Below are 24600 nucleotides of genomic sequence, written 5' to 3'. Positions count from 1 at the left end.
CCCGTCAGCAAGTAGGAATTGGGTGCAGGAATGAGGAAACGGGGTCTGGGAACAGAGTGTCCCACAGCGGCCAGGAGCCGGCAGGTCAGCCCTGCGGTCCCCAGGCCGCCGACTGGCTGCACCGCAGGTGACGCTCTTTAGCGAGGAAGGGCCGGGGAGGGTGAGGTCAAGCCCAGCGCCAGCACCAGAGATGAAGGACTGTCAGGGCAGGAGGGGTCATGTGCCGGGGCCTGGCCAGCTTGCTCACAGTATCAGCCTAGAGAGGCCCCCGAGGGGGGAGGGCAGGGGATGGTGTGTGTCCCCACTTGACATATTTGGTTAAAAAGTTATTTCAGAAGTGCATAATCGTGCATTTGCGTGAGGCCTGGTTAACTTTGGAATCTGCCTACAATGCCTACCTTCCTTTCATAAAACCTCGGGGTCCCTGCATTCAGGGACAGCACTGCTGTGAGGTTCCCGCACGACACCTACCCCTAGAAGAACTGCACCGGGGCGCGTACTTGTGGGGTGTTTCCCTGCAGGACCGAAGGAGGGAGGAAGGGCCGCATCCGAGTGTCCGACACTCGGCAGTGCCCGGCACACTCCTGCAGCCTGAGTCGACACACTGGGGAGGCGCAGGTGAGGACAAACCACGCGCTTCCCCGCCCGGCCGGGCCTCCGGACACAGGGTTCATCTCAGCCTGAGGCGGCTGTGCTGCTCAGAGCGGGCACGGGACTGCCCCCGACAGGACGCCGCTCTCAGCTGCTGTTGCTCCCCACCCTCGAAGTTCAAGGGTAACGGCCGGTTCTAACCTGGACAACAGGCTCCGGTACAGGGCCCGTGGCACCAAAGGGAAGGGGCCGGCGCCATGAGGTTTACCAGCAGAAGGTGGGGATGGCGGCGGGAAGGAAGCCCCAGTCCTGGAGCCCATCAGGCTGAGCACTGAGAGGTGGGCTCTTTGAGGCTGTCGTGTCGACTTTAACTATATCGGACAGTCGGGCCTCAGCGACGCCATGCTGCCTCATGGCCACCGAACTGGACGGTTTTCAGGAGGGAACCAATGAAAACAGCGTGAAGTTGCCAGCACTGTCCCAAGGCCTGGGGGTCTGGCTCCGGGGGCGGGGGGAAGGGCAGCGTCTGCGTCCTTCCTGAGTGGCAGGCCTCGGGGCTTGTCCGCAGTAAGGATGGCGCTGCATTTGTGGGGTGCCTCAGGAGTGACAGGCACAGACAGCACGTGGTCACGCACCCGTGGAGGACGACGCACCTGACCCAGGGGGCAGGACGGAGAGGCCGAGCATGGGAGACAGCATCCCAATCAGCCGGGAACTCACGTAGCGTGGCAATGGCACGAGATCTGTCCTCTAACGCCAGCTCAGGAACTCCCCTTCCGCACCCCTGGCCGCCCGCCACCGGAGCAGAGAGCTCAAGCCCATTCAGAGCCAATCTTTGCTGTTCAAATTCGAGTCCCTCTCATGCCACGAGATGTCTCACGTGGGCATGACGTGGCCCAGGATTGCTGCAGCCTCCCTTTGAGCAAGACCTCGATGATTTTACGTAAGTGCTGATGGAACAAGGAGCTGCTGTCTGGAAGACAACGGTCCTCATGCTGTCAGGAGGCGTGAAGCACTAGGTAACTTCATAATCTCTGGAAAAGCACAGTCTAAAACCCAGGAACTAAAACAATCTAATCAACTTGGATACATAATTTAAAGGAAGAAATTGGTTTAGCAAATTGACAACAATAAAAAAATTTCTAAAAACAAACCCGAAATGACACAAAGCTAAAACTGTTATGACCCCACTCCCTAATGTCTGCCCAAGTCCCCAGTGAGGTCTCTTCAGCCCTTGGAGAGGCCGAGGTCACAGGTTGACCCCAGGGAGGCTGAGGTCACGGGTTAACCCTGCGGAGGCCGAGGTCACAGGTTGACCCCAGGGAGGCCCAGGTCACAGGTTGACCCCAGGGAGGCCGAGGTCATGGGTTGACCCCATGGAGGCTGAGGTCACAAGTTGACCCCACAGAGGTTGAGGTCACAGGTTGACCCCACCGAGACTGAGGTCATGGCCCCAGGGAGATAGAGGTCACAGGTTGACCCCACCGAGACTGAGGTCACGGGTTGGCCCCAGGGAGTCCGAGGTCACAAGCTGACCCCATGGAGGCTGAGGTCACAGGTTGATCCCAGGGAGGCTGAGGGAGGGGGCTTACTCTGGCTGCCCATGATGCATTGGCATGGGTTCTGGCCACCCTGAGTTAACAGGCACTGCTACCCAAAATCACAGAGGCCAGTCTGCTCTGCACCTGCTACGGGGTCAGAGGGGAGCAGGGGGCCGCACGGCAGCGCCACCTTCCCCTGCCCTTCCTGAGGTAAATCAATCATCTCCTCTGCTCGTCTGGGCCGGGGCCTGGGCCTGTGACTGACACGAGTCAGACGCGGCCTGTGGCCAGCACCGGACAGGTGGTGTCCAGACACAGCAGCATCACCCAGCCAGGCCAGCCAGGCCCTGTGAGCAGCTCTGGGTCCTCCCCTGCCTTCTGGGCTACCCGGAGGGGGCAGGCCCCACGTGGAACGCAGAAGAGCCCTGCTTCTGCAGCAGGGGCTGTGCGCTCAGAGCCCGGCCGCCCCACCCACGCGGTGCACATACTGACCCTGGGCTTGGGGCCCACCCGGCAGCTCGCCCTGCGAGGCGCTCAGACCCGAGCCAGGCCCAGAGTCCGTCCAGCTCAGTGGCTACGGCGGTCCAACATGGCTTAAATGCGACAGGACAACAGGCAAAAAGTCCGTTTTACTGTATGATCGTTTAAAATAACATTACTACTGAAAAAAAAGATGCAAGATGAGCTGAGGAAAACTGTGCTACTTTTAGGACAAACGGCAAATCAAGGGCTCCTACAAATTGAGAAAAACAGGCAAAGAATATGAACAAATCACTTGCAGGAAAAGAACACGAGGTTCTCTGAACCACGTAAAGCTCAGCTTCACTCATTAGCGAGAAAAACATAAACAGAAAGACCAGCCATCACCCTTCACTGTTGATATTGAAAGAGACCAAAAAGCAAAACCACACGGCAGCCTGGCAAAGACCCGGGGACGGGGCCGATCATCCCGCTGGATCCGCACTGAAGTGAATGCTGCCGGCAGGCTGGGGGCCGCAGTCCCACTGCTGGGAACCTGCCCGCAGACACACTTGGACGTGTGTGAGATCGGTTTGCAATAATAAAAAACTGGAAGTAGCCTGGAAGTCCCCCAATGCACCTTGGTTACCCAGGGCAGAGCGCCACGGACGTGCGCACTCTAGGCACTGAGCTGGTAGACACCCCGCACGCGGCAGAGTGAGCTGGGAGCACAGCTATCGTAAGCTAGTGTTTGTGCAAAACCAGGAGATTGTGCGTGTGAGTCGACAGGTCTAAGGACATTCTGGGAGCCTAACCGGTTGTCTAGGAGGCACAGCCAGAGACGTGCTCGGGCTTCACACCTGTGAAAGGGTTAGATGTCATACTGCACGTGCTTCTTGCTATTTAAAAAACCAAACCTCACTTGCTTAAGAGAGAAAGTTCAGTGGAAAAGGAGCAGAGCTCAGGCCGGTGCTACAACTCCTTGGGATGATGGAAATATTCAAGACCCCTGAAAACCACAGGAAAGCCTGAAGTTACCCAAACCCACAGGACTTTGAGAAAAACAGGAAGGAGACAAACTTACTTTGAACGCATGAAACAAAATCTGGGCTCTTCGTGTAGGGAGATCCATATTTATTAATGCAGTCTGCAAGAGAGAGACAGAAAGCACGTCCTTCTTGTCACAGGAGACAGGACAGAGCCTAGAGCTAGTACTCGTCTCTGAGACACGTTTGGAAAAGGAGATTATTCACGTTTACTGGGCGCTGAAGCAGGACCACGGTTCAGCTTTAGTTATTACACCATCTTAACACTGGCGAGCAAGCAAATGCCTTCACCGGAAAGGCAGAACTCTGCCCAAAGGTCCGTCCGCCGCCTCTCCAGTGGGCCCTTCCGCTACAGCACCGAAGGTTCACTGATAACACTTGGAGTTTTCTGACCACGACCAGAGAGTTAAACTTCAATTTCAAGTGGACCCCCATTTGGAAACACTGCCCATAATCTGAACTTCATTCTGCTTTGGGGACGTTCCGCACCCACCCCATCCGAGGAGCAGGTGTGCACATGGGAGCGGGGGATGGGCCCGGAAACTTGAAATAGCACGCAACAGTGTTGGGCCATGTCTCGTCCTTCAGTAAGGGTCCCCGGTACTACATCGTGCCCAGGAGGAGGAGGGGCCGGGCAACCGGGAGGGGTCCCCTTTGCTTCTGGAAGCAAACCCCCAGTACTCAGGAGCCAGGCCTGTGCAGGCCAACAGGGAGCCTGGACGTGGGCAGGTTCCTGGCTTTTCAGGGTCAATTATGGGTCCACTTTGCTTGTTGCCAGATATAGACCCAGAAAAGGAACCTCTAAGAGGATATAAAGCCAGCGGAAAATTTACCAAAATGCACTTTACAAAATTAAAAATGAAGACCCTGGAGTAGATTTATCTTGTTATAAGTGATATGCATCCAAACATTTCTTAAAATGGTATTAATTAAAGGAGCAGTTCTCAGGGAAATCAGGGTCTCTTTCTGATGGTCCAGGTTAGACTGGGCTATCATTTGTGCTTTTACTTTCTCTCCCAAGTGCACAGGGGAGCTGTCCAGAGGCCACCTGCACGGTGACATCCCTGCTCGGTGGCCAGGGGTATCTACTCATACATTCCTCTTGTTCAAATTAGACAAAAACGTTTTTTACTGTTCTCAGTTCTGATTAATAATACGGCAAATATCAACATATGTAGCCCACATGAACAAAAGTTCCTTGGGGTCTTCAGTAAGTTTGGAAGTGCAGAGACCCTGAGACCAAAATGTCTGAGACCCACTAAGTCAATCACATTCCCAACAGTAAATTAAGCCTGGAGTCAGAGCAGAGGAGCCGTTTGCAAGCAATGGCACTGGATCGTATGGTGTGAAAGACACAAACAGGTGTTGTGACCAGCATGCCCCAGGCAGTCCCAAACTCACTGCGTGATCAAACAGCCTCCCCTCCAGGAGCAGCGGTACTGAGCCGGCCCAGCTGTCTCTGACACGCCACACACACCCCCTCTAGTCTTTTATGATAACTACGAAGCAGGGATGTGAACTTACCTAAGTATCTTGGATAAAAATAGTCCTGTGGAAAAAGAAGAAAAAGGGGCAACAGTTTACTGGCAGGGCACGAGGCTCCCCAAACAGCCCCCGGCCCAGCTGGGCAGTGGGACCTCACCTTCTTCCCCAGAGGGCGGAACCAGACGCCCAGAGAGGCAGGTGTCTGAGGAAGGCGGGGAATTCTCCACAGCTGGCCCAGTAACAGTGGGAGAGAACCACCCAGAAAGCCACTTTCTGCCACAAAGACCATGGCATGAGGAGAGGAAGTGGGAGGGCAGAGCCCAGGCTGCTGACGCGGCCTCTTCAGAATCGTGTCTGCAAAACCGCAGATGTGATTTGCCCTTCTGGAAGCAGCGACAGTGACGTCACCTAAGGGACCTAGGTGGTGTCGCGTGAAGGGTCTCCTGGGACGAGGAGCGCCGTGAGTACAATCGTCGAGAGCCTCACTGACACCAGGCTCCTCCCAGGGCTGTGCAGACGTCGGTGGGACCGTCAGCACACGGGCACTGATTTGCATTTACTGGATTTGTAAAAGAAACTGGTGCTGGATGAGGGATGGCGGGTGTCAGCGGGGGTCTCTCTGTCCATGAATGCAAATTAAGAGGTCTGCACTATACAAGCTGGTGTCAAATACTAGGAACACCTGCCCTGTGTCGGCCAGCAGCAGGGAGCAGCTGGGACCGTCGCCGGGGTCCGTGGCCCCAGCCTCAGACGCCAGGCCACGGGCTGGTTGAAGCCGCCCCCACCTGTCCACTGTCGTCTCCCGCTTAGGGTCCATCCTGGAGCAGCTTGGCCCTAGAGGCACCCCTGATGGAACCGAGGGACGCACGAGTGGACCCCACCAGCTGCTGGCTGTCAGCCGCACACGGTGCGAGGCTGCGAGTGTACGTTGCTCCAGCTGACCCACGTCGCCACGGCAGGGTCAGTGAAGTGAACCCTGTTATCAGAGATGAGGGGACGGATGTCCACAACATGTTGTGGCCTGTGACCAAGGTCAGGAAGCCAGGACGCGCTCGGGACGGCGCACAGTCCCCCGAAACCACGCCGATGAGAGCTGGCGTTGCATTCGCAGTGACAGGCAGTGGGGATCCCAGGGCTGCCCGCACGCTGGCCGGCCTCGTGCGCTGGTCTGGCACAAACCCCCGTGTCCCCTTCCCTCCCTGGTCACCACAGCCTGGGCAGTGCTGCCGGGGACACTTTGCTAAGACGCCCTCAGATGTGTTTCAGAAAGTAACGTTCTGGTAAAGATGTGGTTTAAAAAGACTCGTAACTCCTTTAAAAGAAAAGTCACGGTCAGACCAAGTCTGTTATTTCAGCTTGTGTGAAGGTTGTGAAGGTCCCGTTCAGGCAGATGTGACGGAGGCCAGGTCTGGCCAGGGCGGGGGCACCCTCCACACCAGCAGTCAGAGGCCCCGACCGCCCGGTCTCGCTTCTTTGTGTTGTTCCAGTCACAGACTGGCAACTCCCCGACAGGAAAGGCAGGAGAGGAGGGGTGCTCCGACCAAGACCCTGGAGCTGAGAGCAAGCAGGCAGTGACATCTTCTGGGTTTGGAGGGACAACAAAGGCCACAGACTTTGTCACAAAGGGAACGGCTCTGGTTCTGAAGGAAAGATTAGGACGGATGCATGATGTGTCCACTCAGAAAACCAAGAATCAGACTGGAAACAACGAGGAACCGTGAGCAGAGCACCCAGCTGTCATAAATGGTGGCATTATCACAGCTTTCCAGAAAGCTCTATTATATTTTTCTAAACCATGACTATTACTAGTCATGTGTCATATGTTTAATAATGAGTTCTATTGCTGTGGAAAAGCATCACTGATAGAAAAACCACGTGCACCTGGGTCCCTTCCGTTAACCCCACCCACGGGGACGCGGGCTCTGAAACCACGGGGCCACAGCCTGCTGACAATTTACCCTAGTTTGTGTGCTTGACTTATCTGGCGTGGGGAGGAGCTAGTGTGGCTGCTAACCTAGGGCAGAGCTGGTTAACCCCGAATAACCCAAAGCTGGGATAGATACACCTGAAACCTCTACGCGCTCTCCCGAGAGAAAGACACATTTCCAATCGTCCTCCAAAGTTCTGACCAGAGAGCAGGACCTATGGAAATCTCCGTGAGTGAAGGGCCCCAAACACAGAACGCAGAGCTGGCCCCACCTGCACCACAAATTTGCCACACGTGGACTGTGGCCCGAGGTTAGGAGCAGGGTTGACTCTCATGAGCATTACCCCACAGCGATCCACGGAGCACAGGCCACAGTTCAGACAGCCAGATTCAAAACCAGGGATCAGTGACCTACAAACTTACCCTCTTTCTTTTTGGCCACATAAGGAGCAAGGCCTGGCATGGGGCTGCATGAGGGCTGGGGCGGGTCAGGAGCAGGGAGTAGCCAGGACCACCGGGGTTGGAAATGGGGCCGTTTGTCACCTGGCAATCATTTTTGTCAGCGTCTTGCTTCTGCTTTACTTAAACAGTTAAACATAGAAGGGAGTGAGCAAAACTGCAGGCCACTGAGCTAGGAGCTGAAGCTCCCCGAGGGGAAGGACAACATCTGTCTGCCCAGTAACTGGCCTGGTGTTGACTGTTCCCCTGAAGGCCCCCAGGACCCATTGCCAAACAGGTGAATGAATGCTAGCTGAATGGAAGAATGAGTGAATGGGTGGATGGATGGGTGGGTGGGTGGATAGATGGAAGAATGGATGGATGGGTGGCTGTATAGGTGACTGGATGGGTGGCTGGATGGGTGGATAGAAGAGTGCGTGGATGGATGGATGGAAGACTGGATGGATGGTTGCTTGGGTGGATGGGGGGATAGAAGACTGTGTGGACGGATGGGTAGATGGATGGAAGACTGGATGGATGGTTGCTTGGGTGGATGGGGGGATAGAAGACTGTGTGGACGGATGGGTGGATGGATGGAAGACTGGATGGATGGTTGCTTGGGTGGATGGGGGGATAGAAGACTGTGTGGACGGATGGGTGGATGGATGGAAGACTGGATGGATGGTTGCTTGGGTGGATGGGGGGATAGAAGACTGTGTGGACGGATGGGTGGATGGATGGAAGACTGGATGGATGGTTGCTTGGGTGGATGGGGGGATAGAAGACTGTGTGGACGGATGGGTGGATGGATGGAAGACTGGATGGATGGTTGCTTGGGTGGATGGGGGGATAGAAGACTGTGTGGACGGATGGATGGATGGATGGAAGACTGGATGGATGGTTGCTTGGGTGGATGGGGGGATAGAAGACTGTGTGGACGGATGGGTGGACGAATGAATGAATAGGAAAACAGAGTCCTACAATTTTCACTGACTTGGACAAGGCACCAGATTCTTAATTTTATTTATAACATAGATAACCACATTGGGAGAAAAATGTAAATCAGTGCTCTTAGCTTGTCTCTTTCAAAACTTGGAAGTATCGGTACTATGGTTCCTTAAGCTTCCAAACTGCCAGTGCATTTTTTAAAACGTAGATCCTTGGATTAACTGCCACTTGCCTAGGTTTCCTTCTGCTATTCATCCCAAGGGCCCTACCCTCCCAGAGGGCGATGAGCCACGGTGCATGTGAGACTCAACGACTGAGTCGTCACCACCACTGGCAAGGACCGCCCGTGAGTGAAGCAGCCCTGTGTGGTGCTCGCTCCCCATCTATGGGAGAGCGCCTGGCTCCAGGAGGTTCAGCACGCTGGTCCTGGCCGAGAGCCCACCTGCGAGAGCTCATCCCCGTGTAAACAGTGGAGCGCTCCAACGAACCCAGCCTTCCCGTCAGACGCCATTCTCCCACGCTCCTGTTCCCTGAGGGTTATAAACACGGGAGCCTGTGCCCAAGGACACGTTCTGTCCACTTTCCTCTAATGTGAGCTGAAACCATAGGACAGTGTTTCCGTGACAGGACCTCCCCCGTCTCTGCTCCTTAATTATGTCGTCACCCGGATCGCCCCTTCACTAAGAAGGGGACCGCAGGAAAGCACAGCAGAGAGGTGGCTGGTGAAATCCTTGAGAATTCCCATTTGTGCACAGAACCTTCCCTCAGCCTCTGCCCTGCATGACCACTGGGACCCCAGTCTGCCTGGCAGGGTCTGCGCCCCCAGAGCCCTCCATGGGGCAAAAGTCAAGCGCAGCAGGGAGCTGCCCACCCTCCCTCCCCCCGGGGCAGTCACCTGTGGGCTGTCGACCTGCCCCCTCCTCCCCTACCTCAGCACAGTCCTTTCTGGAATCCCAGCTCCACAAACACTGTGACCTGCCCAGCCCACAGCTCCGGAATCCCCTCCGAGGGCCATCCTGCGCACTTCTTCCCCGACGCCTTCTCTGAGGCTCGGTGGGGTTCGTGCTGGTCTCTCTACCCAACCCCACACTTGGAGAGCAGAGCTGCCTTCCAAAAATGGTCAAAAACCACACAAGCCTAGTCGGTCAAAATGTACATTATCAAGACAGAAACATTACCTGGGCTCAGAGCGTGGACTGAGCACGGTCACCCTGATGTAGCTTATGAACAGGACCGCGTGCAGCTGGGAAGATTCTAGAAGTTGGCAACTGACAGCTCGTAAATACCTTCATGTCCAAATCTCCTTTAACTCTTTGAGCTCCTCAGAGGCCAGTGAGGTCCTTGCAGGGACGCGGTGAACCGGGGGAACCGAGACAGCTTCCGGCACTGATGCTGCGGGGCGCCCTGCACGCGGCTCCCCCAGATTCCCGCCCTGAGAAGCGTCGGGGACTTAGGGGCCGCTTGCGGCCAGCGCGGCTGAAACACGCCTGCGTCAGCTCAGCGTGACTCTTACTAGGACTTCTATCTGGATTTGCACAACGTAACAGCAGTTACACGTTACAGCATAACAGCGGCCGCTCATTTTCAGTAAATTAAGAATGTATTACTTCCTTTAATAAATAACGGCCTTTTGCTTCCAAAAATCTTTAAACTACTTAACAAAGCAGGCTGAGACTTGTGTGTCACATTAACTTTGCTTATTTACATGATACAAATATAAGGCGTTTTCCATGAGAAAGGGGGAGAAAAACTGACTAATCCTTTGACCTTAGTGTTGTCTTGCTAGCAAACTTGACTTCTAAGGGAAGAACTTGTCAAAGTCACGACAACTTGAATTGCTCTTACTGAGGCTTTTGCTTTCCGGCTTTTGCCCTTCCTGGAGGAACTCGCAGCCGAGGTCTCGCTGTGTTTGTGACGGCTCTCAGAGAGATTCCTGCTATCAGCGGGCGAGCTCAGGCCCTCAGCCTGCATGACCCCAAAGGGTTCTCAATCCCCTAGGCCAGAACCTCTCAGTCTGTGCATGTTTTTCTAAGCAAAATCCTTCTTTCCTTTCTTCCTCCCAAATTCATCTCCTAAGATTCTCTAAACCGCGTGCCTGCTTAAGCATTCCACAGGACAGAAGGAAACACGGCACCCCTGCCCTTGCTGGGCAGCTCCCCAGCCCCTGTTGAGCCCAGAGCACCTCTGGGCCAGCCCTGCAAGGGGAGCAGGCCCCGGAAACACTCCACAAGGCCGTGGTGTTCCTCCTCCCTCCTCAGACGCTAATGTGCATGCTTGTTGTTGGGAATTCCTGTGGGGACAAAATCCTGGGCATTACCACTCAGTTGCAGGGCTGAAAGTTGAGGCCTGCAGCTGCATACGCCCCCACAGCCCCCAGGACCGTCCCCTGGTGCCCAACACACACTGGCACGACAAGGACAGGGGCCTGAGCCAGTGGGGCCCCAGGAGTGGCTACAGCCTGCTAGAAAGCTGGGGTTTGGGGGCCCTTTTCATAATCAGTTCTAGGATGAAATGTAACCACGTGGGAGTCACCGAGTAGCAGGCCGTGCAGACACTTCTCACCTCTGAAGGTCAGCCACTTCAGTGCTAACATGCTGACCTTGGAGCCCAGGGACCTGAGTTTCCATCTGCGTCCTCCCACTGAAGAGCTAACTTGGGTAAGTCCCCACATAAATTCTGGGGCCTCCGTTTCAGGAGCATCTGGGATGAGGGCCCACCACCACGGCCTATGATTCTGTGACAGACGCTACTGCGAAGTTTGTTCCTGGCTTAGGAAAGGGAAGTTTAAGTGCATTTTGGTGCCTGTCTGGATTCACGCGAACTCATGGTGTTTCACTATGCGTCTGGCACCGGAGAAGCGCGGCGCGTACGCGGAGCAGCCCCGATCACTCATCGCAGGAACGCAGCAGCCGCACGCACTCCGCTCAGACCAAGGTGATTCTTCTGTCACAAACGGCGGGTCTGCCTTGGAACCTAGGGTCCGCTACACAAGGGGGCAGGGGAAGCACACACTCACACCCCTGGCTCCCGACATCCTCCAACAGCAACGTCCTAACAGGTTCCGGGTCGCCCAGGGCCGCACCTGCAGCCGTCAGTCATGCCAGCCGCGCGGCGGCCCAGCCTCAGCGGCCCCCGTGTGCACGCGTGCGGCTGCAGCGGTGGTCGGCACGGGCCGCCCCCAGGGCCTGGCAGATTCCTGCTGTCTGATTTCCACAGAGCTCAACGTTCCAAGAACAGGCCCTCACAAACCAGGTCAGATGGCAGGTTTGGGGGACAGATGTGGAAAAAATGTGTGTTATTACCATGGGCACTAACACCAGGAACAAACAATTCTCAAGTTTGAAAAACGAAGTCTGAGAAAACAAATACTAGTCACAGGTCATATCTCATCTGAACGATAAATCATTTGTGATGTGGTTCCCGAATTCCTCCACTTCTAAAAGTTATAACACTTTCAACGAACTGTACCGGGTCAGGGTCAAAACCGGGTTTGCACGGGGCCCCTGGACGCGCACCGCGGGGGCACCGAGCGTTGCCGACGTCGGACACCACCCCCTGGGCCGCGACAGAGGCTGCATCAAGAAACAGCCCCCACTTCGGGCCTTAGGGAAGAGGAGAGCAAGGGGGGCCTGCCAGCGGTGCCGGAGCAGATGGACGGCCTGGGAAGTGTTTGCAATGTCCTGGCCCCAGCTACTTGGAATCTCAAGGAACAGGCCATAAGTACCGGATTCTCAAAAGGCTGTTTTGTTCCTAAATAACAAAGGCAGACGTTCAGTGTTTTCCAAAAATGTCTTTAATTGCTTTTCTGCAGATGTTGGGCCCACTGGCAAGGACGACGTGCCATCCACAGGGCCTGGTCTGTTATTAGGGCTGGAGACCCCAGTAAGTCCCTACAGGCTCCTGGGAGTCAAAGGAGTATGGGGCAACAAAGTGGGGCGGCAGGCCTGCGGGTGCCGGTCCTGTCTCACCAGCCTGTCCACCGGCTTCTGGGCGAAGCAGGAGCCAGCTCAGAAAAAGCAAAACCAGTCCCTGGGACTGGCTTCCCCAGGGCCTTCCAGGGGCAGAAGCCCAAGAAGGAGAGGGGCCAGGAGGGAAGGCCTCAATCCACAGGGGTCGGTGGGAGCAGGAGCTGCTTCCCCTGAGAACCCCAAGGAAGGAGATGGGCCGGGCCTGCGCAGGGCACCCCCAAGGCTGCATAGGGAAGAGTGTGTGTGGGGGGGCTGTGCACACTGGGGGCTGCTCTCAAGGCAGTGGTGGGGCATGGGGGCAAGGGGGCAGCTAGAGGCTATCCTGGAGGTCACAGCCATAGGCCACCCCAGCAAGGGGACTTGAGGGAGAGGCTTTCATCTCCATAGGGACGCCTGTCCCCAAGCTGTCCCTAAAGAACGTGGCGTCTCAGGAAGACAGGTGTCCTTGGAGGCCAGGGCTGCAGCACTTTGAAGCTGACTGCGCCCCTAAAGCCCTCCACCACCACCACCGGGTCCCCCCCCAGAGACAGAGACAGACATGGAGAGAGACTGGGGGTGGACTCGCGGGAGCTCAATCACAGGCCAGCGGTCACCGAGCTGTGAGGCCCTCCAGGTATGCCTCCGGCCTGCTGCCTGTAGCTCCAGCTGAACGAGGTGGTGGGTCCGAACTAGGGCCTGGAGTTTTTCTTGTACCAGCAGGCCGCAGCTGGCTGCGAGGGCCAGACACCCAGGCGCTGTGAGGTAGAGAAACACATCTGGGCGGCAGGTCAGGCGGGGCTGGCTAAGCCTTTTGTCCAGAACCCTTTCCGGAAGCAAAGCCTGATTACGGCGATGGCATTCGGCGTCTGGAACCTGCCTGCCTTAAAGGCTTTAAGTAGAAGGTGACTCCGCTGGGCTAGCCTCCGGTGAGCTTAGAAGAAGCCCGGAGAGACAGCTGGGGTCTCGTGTGGAAAGCTGGACCGCAGACAAGCGAGCAAGAGGGAAATGCCAGGCAGGGAGAGTAACCGCGTGAGAGGAAAGAGATAAGCAGGGAACCTAACTCCGCCGGAGCCCTGCAGAGGACGGCTGGTGGTGGCAACAATGGGGCGCCTGGGACACTCCCCGGGGACATCTGCCCCCAGGAGGGAAGCGGGCGGGTAGCCAGGATGCCTGGGAGTCAGGAAGGCCCCCCAGGTCCCCTTCCTTTCCAGCATAGGTGTGTGATAACCCTGGAACCAGGAAGGAGCCATTGTGCTAGAAGCTACCTGCTGTGAGGGTCACATCCCTTCCCAAAGAGGAGGAGAGCCTAGTCTGGAATAATCCAGAGCCGGCAGGAACACCCAGCACGCAATCAGAGCTCTCGCAGAAGCCTCCGAACCCTGGAACGTGCGTTTGCAGCCCAGAGTTGGCTCCAGGTGCTCAAGCCCGCCCAGCCTGGGGGGCAGGGCTCAGCTCCCCCCCTTTCCCTCCCTGGGGCTCACTCACCAGTGTGCCCCCAGAACCCTGGGAATGGACCAGGGGGGCAGCACTGCCTTCACCATCAGCAGGAAATCAGCAGGAAAGAGCGGTGTTATGAACTCCACCAGAGCCAGAGCCATGGCTGGGGGTCGTGGATGGCTCCCGCTGAGCCGGGCCCTGGAGACAGGCTGGCTGCTTCCAGAGCACCCCCCCCCCCATGGTGGTGAGGGTGACCCCTATCCCTAGCCCGGCTTCTCCCAGCATTCCACATGCCAAAGGGCCAAATCCAGACAACAGAGCAAACGGTCTTCACTACAGTCTATTCAAGAACAGGTTGAAATGAAGGGTCTGCAACCCAACTGACCTTGGGGAAAGACACCAAAGGACCTGGGAAACTGGTAAATAAAGGGGAAGACGCAGGGACTACTGCAGCTAGGAGCTGGTAAGGAGGACAGAATCCTGGAAAGTTATGGATGGCTTTGCTAGGAGAGAGGTTGACAAGTCCACGCTGGGCTGGCTGTAGGGATGACAGGCCGAGGTCGCAAGGGTGGCCGTGACGTCCCGGGCAGGAACTCGCCCAGAGAGCATGGGTTTGCATTAAAACCACGGGATCATGAGTGTGCTTTCCCTTTCTTGCTTTTGTAGCAGACATTTATAAATAAAGTTATAATTAAAACATAAAAGCCGTTAAAACCAGAGAGGGGATTAAAGCTCTGGGAAGAAGGACACTGTGGTTAATGCACAGTATGTCCATCCAACAAGGAAAAGCCAGGTCAGGGCCTTGCTGTCCTGGGCGAGTGTGCCTGGCTGGGCAGGGGCTGGTAGGGGTGGGTGGTAGCCTCGTTGGCCCAAACTCTTGTCCCCTGTGAGCCCTATCCCATGGTCTCTGTACAGGTCTGGGTTGGGGGAGCGCCCTGCCCCCATCACACCATCCCACAGTTGCCTGGTGGCCAGGCACTCGGCCCTGCTGCTAGGCCCTCAGCAATCCTCTGCAGTGAATGACTCATTGGGCCACCAGGATTCATCATTAAAGAAACTGGAAAACAGGCCAGAGAAGATCAGTAACCCTGTTCCTTACAGCAGCACTGAAACCGTTCTGCTGGGAACTCGGAGGGCAGTGGCCCTGGGGAAAACAACCTTCCGGAAGCGGCCCCATGGCAATGACTTGCCCAAGGAGAACCGCTCGGGGCTGGCCAACCTGTTCAAGCTTGCTTCAGAAAGGGCCGAAAAGGGGTTGTCATGCCCACTGATGAGAAATACAAGTGAAAATAAAAGCCTATGTGGGCCACACAGAGCCATCCGTTTACTGCATGCAAGGTTTATCTCATCCCAGAATTCTTTAAAAGAAAAATTCTGGTAGAACAAAAAACAGCTGTGAAATCACCCTGACCTCATGGTACAGAGTCCATCCAATTTCCACACTCCACTTTCCAAAGGCATTTGCCCTAGGACAGATACCCATGCAGGGTCCCCTGGGTCCCCTCCTGCAGGAGGGCAGGCCCCTGCACAGATGCTGAGTGCACACGGGCTGCTCCCTGCAGCTGGCTGCCTGCCGCCCCACATTCCCCAAGGACATTATTAATAGAAATGTGTCCTGAGCCAGCACAGCCAGGCTCCTGGAGTCACCAGCTGCTTCCAAAGAGCACCTTGCTGAAAGGCCCCATACACGGGTCACCCTGGCCGGGCCCCTGACCCCAGCCCCCCTGCCCACCCCCCTCATACGCTCCGGTCCTATTCCTGTAGTGGTATTTTGGGACCTGCTGTGGCAAGCAGTTCCACACTCCACATCTCTCAGTTCCTCTTTCAAGCACACACTCCATCCCCCCTCGAGGAGGGTCAAGGGGCTGTGGGGGGTCCACATCTCACTTCCAGTCCATGGGGGGGAGAGGTAAGAAGCTGTTTGGGTTTTTAAACATCGTATTTCTTTTACATCCTAAAAACATAGAGGCGTTGTATATTCTGTATTTCCTTTAAAGGGCTGCCTTCAGGGGGCCTGGGTGGGGCAGTTGGTTGAGCACCTGACTCTTGGTTTCCCTTAGAGTGGAGATCTCAGGGTCCTGAGATCCAGCCCCGCAAAGGGCTCAGGGCTCAGCTGGGAGTCTGCTTGAGATTCTTTCTCTCTCTTTCTCTCTCTCAAATAAATAAATCTTTAAATAAATAAATAAAGTGGCTGCCTCCAGAGGCCTGCTGAGGGAAGATAACTGAAGGTCTCAAGAGGACCCACTTACACATCTGCTAACAGCTGTGGGGGCACCTGGCGTCACCAGGACGAACGGGGCTCAAAAGGTGTGGAGGAAGCTTGAGGGTGGGGCTGGGGGTCCTCTATGACCCTGTGCTTCCACCACTTCTGAATGGTGTTCAAGGATTCTGGGTGTGAGACATGACCTCAGCACGGTCCCCCCAGCATGAGTGGCTCACTGCGCAGTCTGGAAGGCAAGTCTGCGTGGGAGGCAACCCCGGGCTCCCCAGCAATGCGCATGGATCAGGTGTTCCCAGTGCAGCGCTGCGGGGACAGCGCTCCAGGTACTCTGGCGGCCTTAACGCGCCGCAGCACGGTCCCAAACAGCCCCGAATCCCAAGGCGCCCGCGCGCTCACCGTCTCGGGGTCGTTCTCGAACACCTCCCGGGCCTCCTCCTGGCTGCACAGCTCCTCAATGCACTCCCTCTCCAGGTGGCCCTGCTTGGCCTCCTCGAAGACCTGGTAGGCGCGTCGCTGCCGGGGCCGCAGGAACTGCGCCGCCTCGCGCGCCCGCAGCATCACGGCTGCCCGAACGCGGGCGGGAGGACGGCGCCGGGAGAGAGCGGGGACGGAACGGGGACACGCCGTCAACCCCGCCCCGTACGCTCCGTCCTCCCAGCCGCCTGCCCGGGGATGCTGCTGCAGCGCGCGGGCCCGGGGACGCGGGGCCTGGGGGGCGCGGGGAGCAGGCACCGGCGCTGCCCCGGCACCTGGGGGCGGCGGGGTCCTCTGCGGGGGGGAGGGGGGCTCCCGGTCCGGCCCCGCTTGGTACTCACTGTGCGCGGACTCGGAGGCCAGCAGCAGCAGCAGCAGCGCGGCGCCCAGGGCGGCGGCGGGCCCGGGCGGCGGCGGCATGGCGGGGCCGGGCCGGGGCGAGCGCGGGGCGAGGGCCGGGGGGACGAGGACCGGGCCGGGAGCGCGCGCGCTCAGAGCACCCGGGAGGCCGTGGCGAGCCGCGGGCGCCGCGGGGCGGTGGCTCCGGTCATCCCGTGCAGGCGGCTCTGAAGGTCACATCCCGGCGGCGGCGGCACCTCGGCGCTCGCGGCCGGGGCCGGGGCGGGGCGCGCGGGCAGGACCGGCCTCGGGGCCGCGCGGGGGCGGGGCGCGCCGGTTCCCCCCTGCGCCCGGCGCGGGAGCAGGTTTTCGCCCCGGAGATCAGAGACCCCGGGGGAACGGGTCCCCCGGACGTGGCTGCTTGGAGCGGTGCGTCCAGGACCCAGAGCTGCTCCCAGATCCGCGCCTGGGGTGTTTAATCGGGGCTGGGGTCAGCGGAAAGAAGTCACGGCCAGGTACGAGGTGACCGGGCAGGTGCCAGATTCAAAGCCCGGTCTCGCCCCCCCATCGCCACCCCCAACCCAAATCCACCGCATCGTTTTTGGATCCTTCATCCTTGAGCACGTTTTCTCAAGGCTCAAAACCACCGAAGAAAAGACAAACTTCGGTCACACCGAATCCCAGCGAGGCCCAGGGCGTGAGATGAAGTTATTTCCTTTTGTAATCTGTTTCCCATAATGATGACATTGAAAACCTTGAGGTTTCCCAGGAGATACTTAAGCTGAGAGCAACATTGTGCTCGTTCTCAGAGACCAAGACTTTCTGTCTCTCCTCCGGGATGTTTCGCAAAGTCACGGGCAAAACACACACACAAACAAAACCAAAACACAGCAGCCCGCTCGGGGGACCCACGCGGGCAGGGAGCCCAGCGGCCTGGACCCCGCCCTGCGCAGCGCCGGCTGCGGAGCTGACCCCTCCCCCGCACCCCGGAATGCGCGCTCATGGTTCTTGTGGGCTCAACGTGGAGAGTCCGGACCTCAGTTTCTCCTCACCTTCTGTGGTGGGGGAATGAATGTCCTTGCTGTGGATTCTTTGAGGTCAAGGTTTGAAGGTGGGGTTAATGAGCATTAATGTGTTAAATTGGGGAGGTGAACTTTGATGAGGGCGCTCTTCAAAGAGCATTAACAATTTAATAGGTAAGTCATCTGCACCTGTGATCCCTCCGCCAGCAAGGGATGAAAGCAGCCTGCAAAGCCGTGAGCTCAGAGCAGTACGCTAATTTTCCTGCTGTTCTTAAGGAGAAGCGCTGGTTTCAAAAATCTGGGAGGGACGATGCATTCTGGAGTGTGTATTTACACAGATCTCTAACTAATTAATTGCACTTCTGTTAGGGTTCCAGACCCTTGGCCTGTGGATAGATTTCAGGAAGTGTGTGCAATCATTTCTCACTTGTGTGTGTTTGGTGAAGAGAGTTTATAGAGTTCTTGGAATTCTGAGTTTGATCCCAGTAAGAGTGAGTGTTATGGCCTCTCTGTGTCCCTCTGGGAGGGACGCTGGGCGTGGACTCACTGCTTCAGGTGACCACGCATTAGCGTGATCCCTACCAGAAGGGGCCTTGACCTGTTGGCCTGGCCCTCGAGCCCCTCCTCCCTCTTCCCCATTCCCCCCCCCCCCCCCGTACTGAGTTGGTATCTCAGTAACCCCAGCACCTCCCATAATGTAGAGACTTGGTTTAATAAAACGCCTTCACACTCACTGGCCCATTTGGATCACTGCAGGACGCAGAAAGCAAGTGCAGGGAGCAAGGGAAGTGTCTGACCCAAGCTAACTCTGTTACCAATGCAGAAAATTCGCTCTAAGGCGGAAATAGAAAATAGACAAGGAACAATTTGGATAATGATCTCCAAAACTGGGTGGGGCGCCTGGGTGGCACAGCTGTTAAGTGTCTGCCTTCGGCTCAGGGCGTGATCCCGGCGTTATGGGATCGAGCCCCACGTCAGGCTCCTCCGCTATGAGCCTGTTTCTTCCTCTCCCACTCCCCCTGCTTGTGTTCCCTCTCTCGCTGGCTGTCTCTCTCTGTCAAATAAATAAATAAATAAATAAATACATAAATAAATAAATAAAAACAAAACTGGAAAGAGTTGTCAGGCCCTATATTATATACCCTGAAATATCAATGACGAGGGAGCTCACCTCCACAAGGGGCAGGTTAGACCCAGGGCGATAGACGCTCTGTATGGACCACCAACCCGTCTGTGGTCAGAGATGGAAAGCCAGTGGGTCCTCTAGCCAGGGATAAAGTGGGATGGAAGTGTGGAGGTGGGGTCAAAGTGGGGGTATGGGAAAGACGTGTTTGTAGGGAAATGAAAGCTCTGCGTTCTCCCGTCCACCATCACATCTGTGGGTGATGATGGTTTCAAAGCACTGGGACCATTCACTGATGTCTCCACTCAATAAATTGAGTTGAGCGCTTGCCAGTTTGTCTTAAAAGGGAGTGCGCTGGGTGCTGACCAGATCAATCGTGTTAGGTTTTCTTTGTTTTTAAAGCAGCTTTACTGAGGCATACGGAAATATGATAAAGTGTAACAAGTTTTGACTACCTGGGATGAACGTATATATCTGTAAAACCACCCCCCACACTCAAGATAGGAACGTTGCCATCACTCAAAAACATTTCCTCGTGGTAATTCCAAAGGTGGTAATTCTTCCCTCCTGCGAGTCCCTGCCCCCCTCACCTCCATTCCTAGGCAAAATCACTGGCCCACTTCCTGTCACCGTAGAAGAGTTTGCATTTTCCGGAATTTTACATAAAAGGAATCATACAGCATGCACTTTTTTCCCGGCTTTTCACTGGCGTATCTATTCTCAGATTCACCTGCTTTGTTGCCTGTATTGATAGTTTATCCCCCCCCCCTTTTATTTTTGGTCAGTAGTATTCTGTTGTATGGATATGCCATAACTTGTTTAGCACCTGCCTGCTGCTGGACATTGGCTCGTTTCCAGGTATTGATTATTATCGACAAAGCGGCTGTGAGCATTTGTGTATAAGTTATTGTATACACATAAGCTCTTATTTCTCTTGAGGAAATGTAGAGGACGTAACATTGGACTGTGGTAGGTATTTAACTTTTTAAGAAACTGACAAACTTTTTCAAAGTGAATTACCATTTAATGTTTCCACCAGCACTATGCGGGTGTTTGAGTCGCTCCCTACCCCACCCACACTTGCCGAGCTTAGTCTTTTTAATTTTAGCCATCCTAGCAGGTCTGCAGTGGTATTCCCTTGTGACTTGAATTTGCATTTTTGTAATAACTAAGGATGCTGAGCAAATTTTAACATGCTTATTGCCATCCAAATACATTCTTTGGTGAAATGTCCATTTTAATTTTATTGTCTTGTCTTTTACTTGGGCTCTTTGCTTTTCCAATTATTGACGTGTTTTCCTGAGTTTTGAGAGTTCTGTACATCTTCCAGACACAAGTTCTGTGTCAGATTGTGATTTGCAAATATTTATTCCAGTCTGTGACTTGGTTTTTCATTCTATTAAACAATGAAACTCTGCTCTTTCTCTTCTTAATTTTGAAGTACAGGTTATTATTTTTTAAATGAATACTGCTTTTCATATTGTATTTGCCTAGCCCAAGGTCACAAATATTTTCTTCAAGAAGTTTTATAGATTATTTTTAAAGATTTTTTATTTATTTATTTGACAGAGAGAGACAGCCAGCGAGAGAGGGAACACAGCAGGGGAGTGGGAGAGGAAGAAGTAGGCTCCCAGCGGAAGAGCCCGATGTGGGACTCGATCCCAGAACGCCGGGATCACGCCCTGAGCCAAAGGCAGACGCCTAACGACTGTGCTACCCAGGCGTCCCAAGAAGTTTTATAGATTTAAATTTTACATTTAGAACTATGATCCACTTTGAATTCAATCCCACATATTTCACATTTTTCCATCCTGTTGTAAATGGGATTTTACAATTTCAATTTCTGATAGTTTAAATATTTGCTTTTTGTATATTTATCTTTTATCCTACAACTTTGCTTAACTAAACTATTAGCTTCAATGTTTTCTGGTAGATTCAGTAGAATTTTTTATATAGATGATCACATTGTCTATAAATATAGCAAATCTCCCTTCAAGTCTGGATGCTTTTCACTTCTTTTCTTGCCTTATTGGCTGTCCAGCAACCTCTGCTACGACGTTGACTAGAAATGGTGACAGTGGATCCTGATGCTAGGTGGACCCAATTCAGTCTTTCACCATAAGTATGACGTCAGCTGTAGGAATTTCATAGGTGCTTTTCATGAAGATGAGGTTCCGTTTCTAATTTTCTGAGTTTTTTCATTAGAAATGGATATTGGAAAAATAAATAAAGAAATATAAAGAAATGGATATTGGATTTTGGCAAATGCTTTTTCTGCATCTGTTGAGACAATCATATTTTTTTGTTTTTTCACTCATTAATATGCGAATTACCTTGATTGATTTTCAAATGTTAAGTCAACCTTGCATCCCTGGCAAGAACTTCACCTCGTTATGATGTATTGTTTTGTCAATATTTGAGAGTTTGTGAGAGTATTTTCTTTCTTTCTTTCTTTCTTTCTTTCTTTCTTTCTTTCTTTCTTTCTTTCTTTCTTTCGGTTTTATCATTTATTTGATGCCCTGAGAGAGAAGGCACAAGCAGGGAGAACAGCAGGCAGGGGGAGAAGCAGGCTCCCCACAGAGCAAGGAGCCCGACGTGGGACTCAAACCCAGGACCCGGGGATCGTGACCTGAGCCGAAGGCAGACGCCCAACCAACTAATCCACCCATGCGTCCCAACAGTATTTTCTTGTCTTGTCTTGTCTTTGTCTGGTTTGGCACCCAACAAACGCTGGCCTCATAGAATAAGTTGTTAAGTGCTTCTTCCTATTCAGTTTAATGGGAAGAGTTTGTGTACAATTTGTGTTACTTGTTCCTTAAATGACTGACAAAATTTATCAGTAATGCCATGCATACCTGGAATTTTCTTTGTGGGAAGGTATAAATTCAATTTCTTTCACAGACCTAAGGTTGTTTGGGTTACCTGTTTCTTCATGAGTGAGCTTTGGTAGTTTGTGCCGTTGAAGACATTTGCTATTTCTTCTAAGTTGTTGCATATATTGGCATAAACTTAGTCATAATATTCTTTTAATATTTGTAGATCTGTAGTGACAATACCTCTCTCATTCTCAATATTGATAATTCGTGTCTTTTATCTTTTTGTCTGCATCATTCTGGCTAGAGTTTCAACAACTGTATCGATCTCAAATAACCAGCTCTTGGTTTAATGTTATTTCTCTATTATTTTTGTTTTCTATTTTATCATTATCCAATCTAATTTTTATAGTTTTCTTTCTTCTGTTTACACTGCATTTTCTTTTCTTTTCTTTATCTAGTTTCTTAAGATAGAAGCTGAGGTCATCAAGTTGAAGTCTTACATCTTTTCTAATACAAATTCCTCAACTTACAATGGGGTTATAGCCTGATAAACCCAGCATAAATTGAACATAAAAGTTAAAAATGCGTGTAATACGCCCAACGTACTGAACATCATAGCTTAGTCCGGCCCACCTTCATCTCCTCGTGATGATCAGCTGAAGACCTGGGGGGTCTCTGCAGCGCTCTCTGCACGACCCCGTCCTTCGCAGGCAGTTGGCGGCTCTGCACGGGTGGCTTCTCGATGCCCAGCAACCTCACCTCTCCATCTAGGTAGTGACCTGGGCACTCCCAGGGTCCACCTCATCTATCTCCTGTCCCCCAGGCTTCACTCCTTTGTTATCTAATTTCCAGTGCACATGTCTGGTGGTTCAGTTGTTCCAGGCAGGAAGGTAAATCTACTCTCTGTTACTCTGTCTTGTCCAGAAGCAGAAGTCCCCATCATATGTTAATGAAGGTTTTTTTTTTTAAAGCATGTTTTGCAACCCCCCAGTTTAGTGGGGTTTTTTTAAGACTTACTTACTATATTTATTTATTTATTTATTTATTTATTTATTTATTTATTTATTTCTAGAGAGAGCAAGAGCAGGGGGAGGGGCAGAGGGAGAGGGAGAGAGAGCATCCCAAGCAGACTCCCTGCTGAGCGTGGAGCCCAACGTGGGGCTCGATCCTATGACCCTGAGACCATGACCCAAGCTGAAATAAAGAGTTGGATGCCCAACTGACTAAGCCACCCAGGCACCCCTGGTGGGTTTTTAATTTAACAGAGTTTAGTGTTTTGTTAAGCAGTGGTTTTAGCACAGAGGGTATCAGAGTTTTATTGGATAGGAGTCCTTCATTTCTACAATATCTACTGTGGACTGGATCATGATGTAAAGTATACTTATTACTGTGGGTTGTGGTAAGAGTCTGGAAAACGCTACTTCCCGTAGTGAATGAAGATGGTCAGACCTCATGAAGATGAAAGTCCTTTCATGGATAAGTCCTCCGGGGTCTTCCCTGACGGGGACTGACTTGTGCCAGTTTTTCAGGGAAGTTTCCAGTTTTAACATCAAAAGTCCTAGGTCCCAGACCCCCTCAGCTTGGAGTATCCCAAGAAGGTTACTCCCCACACTGTCCCCTTGGGGATCCCTTTGCAGCCTGTGACTTACAAGGGATTTTGTGCCGAATGTTCCCACGTCCGTGGTTTTATGGAATGCCATAGGGATCTTCGTGTAGAAGCAACATCTGTTTCCAGGCAAGGTGGCTTACTGTAGCCTGGTCAGCTCCTCCTTCATCTGAAGCATACAGCCTCAGACTCGCCTGAGGCCCAGGCCTGGTCCTGGTGAGTGCGCAGCAAAGACGGCAGGAAGGAGGTGCACGGTGGGAGGAGAGGGACCTTCAGCTGGATGGATAGAGTACCGCCTCCACTCCAGTGATCTCTGGCAAAGCACTTTTCCTCACCCCAGATTTCCTTACCTGTCACGCGCCTGGCTGGCTCGGCCTGTAGAGCTTATGACTTTTGATCTCAGGGTCATGAGTTTGCGCCCCATGTTGGGTGTAGAGATGACTTAAAAAAATTCCCTTATCTACAAAATAGCATACTCTTCCTGACTCTTGGGGCATGGTGTGACAATGAAATGATGGTGGATGGGAGCTCCCTGTCTGTGCTCCCCTGGCCCAGCTATAGCCATGCAGCTCCCACTCCTGACTCCCTGCTGGTCTTATGAGAGAAGAGAGGAGCGACAGCGTCTCTGTTGGCCTAACAACGTAGATGGTAGCTGGAGGGGCTCCTGCCAACCAATCCAAAGACATTCCTATCTTCAGGTCAGCACAGGAGAACTGCTATAGTAAGTAGCCCGCACAGGGGAACCTCGTGGAGGCTGAGGACCACGGGCAGGGAGTGGGTGCAGCTGGACAGACAAGGACAGTCAGGTGGCATCCCCTCCGTGACTTGCAGGTCTGGGGGAAAAGCATCGTTCCGATGTGCCTGCCCTCTCATGTCAGCGCCCAGGGGTAGCTGCCCTGAGACTGGAGCATTTCAGTGACACGTGTATCAGGGCCAGTCCCACATGTACACAAACCCAACACAGATGTGCTTATGCTGCAAATGGGAATGTGCTGGTTTGGGTCACTGACCAGCCCAGGCCTGTGCTGACCTCAGGGTTCTGGCGACATCACGGCCCAGCTTCTCGCTGTCCTGCAGTTGTCGTTTCCTGTGTGAGTGGTAGGGACCGTGGGGCTGCTGAGGCTGGCCACACCCTTGCACCCAGAGGCTCCTCGGGCAGGCCTCCTGCTGCGATCAGGGC

The 24600-nt window shown here is 53.8% G+C and overlaps 1 protein-coding gene across 1 annotated transcript in view; it reads right to left on the bottom strand.

The window, feature by feature from the left end:
- GAS6 (growth arrest specific 6) overlaps positions 1–17121 on the bottom strand; it is a 36350-nt gene extending 19229 nt beyond the window's left edge. Inside the window, exons 1-4 of the mRNA XM_045772983.2 lie at positions 16856–17121; positions 16437–16603; positions 5162–5186; positions 3676–3738 (exon numbers count right to left, since the gene is read on the bottom strand). Coding sequence (XP_045628939.2) covers positions 3676–3738; positions 5162–5186; positions 16437–16603; positions 16856–16934 — 334 coding nt within the window. The 5' untranslated portion in view covers positions 16935–17121. The remainder of the gene's footprint in view (positions 1–3675; positions 3739–5161; positions 5187–16436; positions 16604–16855) is intronic.
- Positions 17122–24600: the final 7479 nt, after the last annotated feature.

The sequence above is a fragment of the Ursus americanus genome, chromosome 10 (genome assembly GCF_024610735.1).
Source record: "Ursus americanus isolate L20-20 chromosome 10, mUrsAme1.1.p, whole genome shotgun sequence".
NCBI lineage: Eukaryota > Metazoa > Chordata > Mammalia > Carnivora > Ursidae > Ursus > Ursus americanus.
The sequence above is the reverse complement of the archived record's forward strand: the minus strand, read 5'-3'. Positions and strand labels throughout refer to the sequence as shown.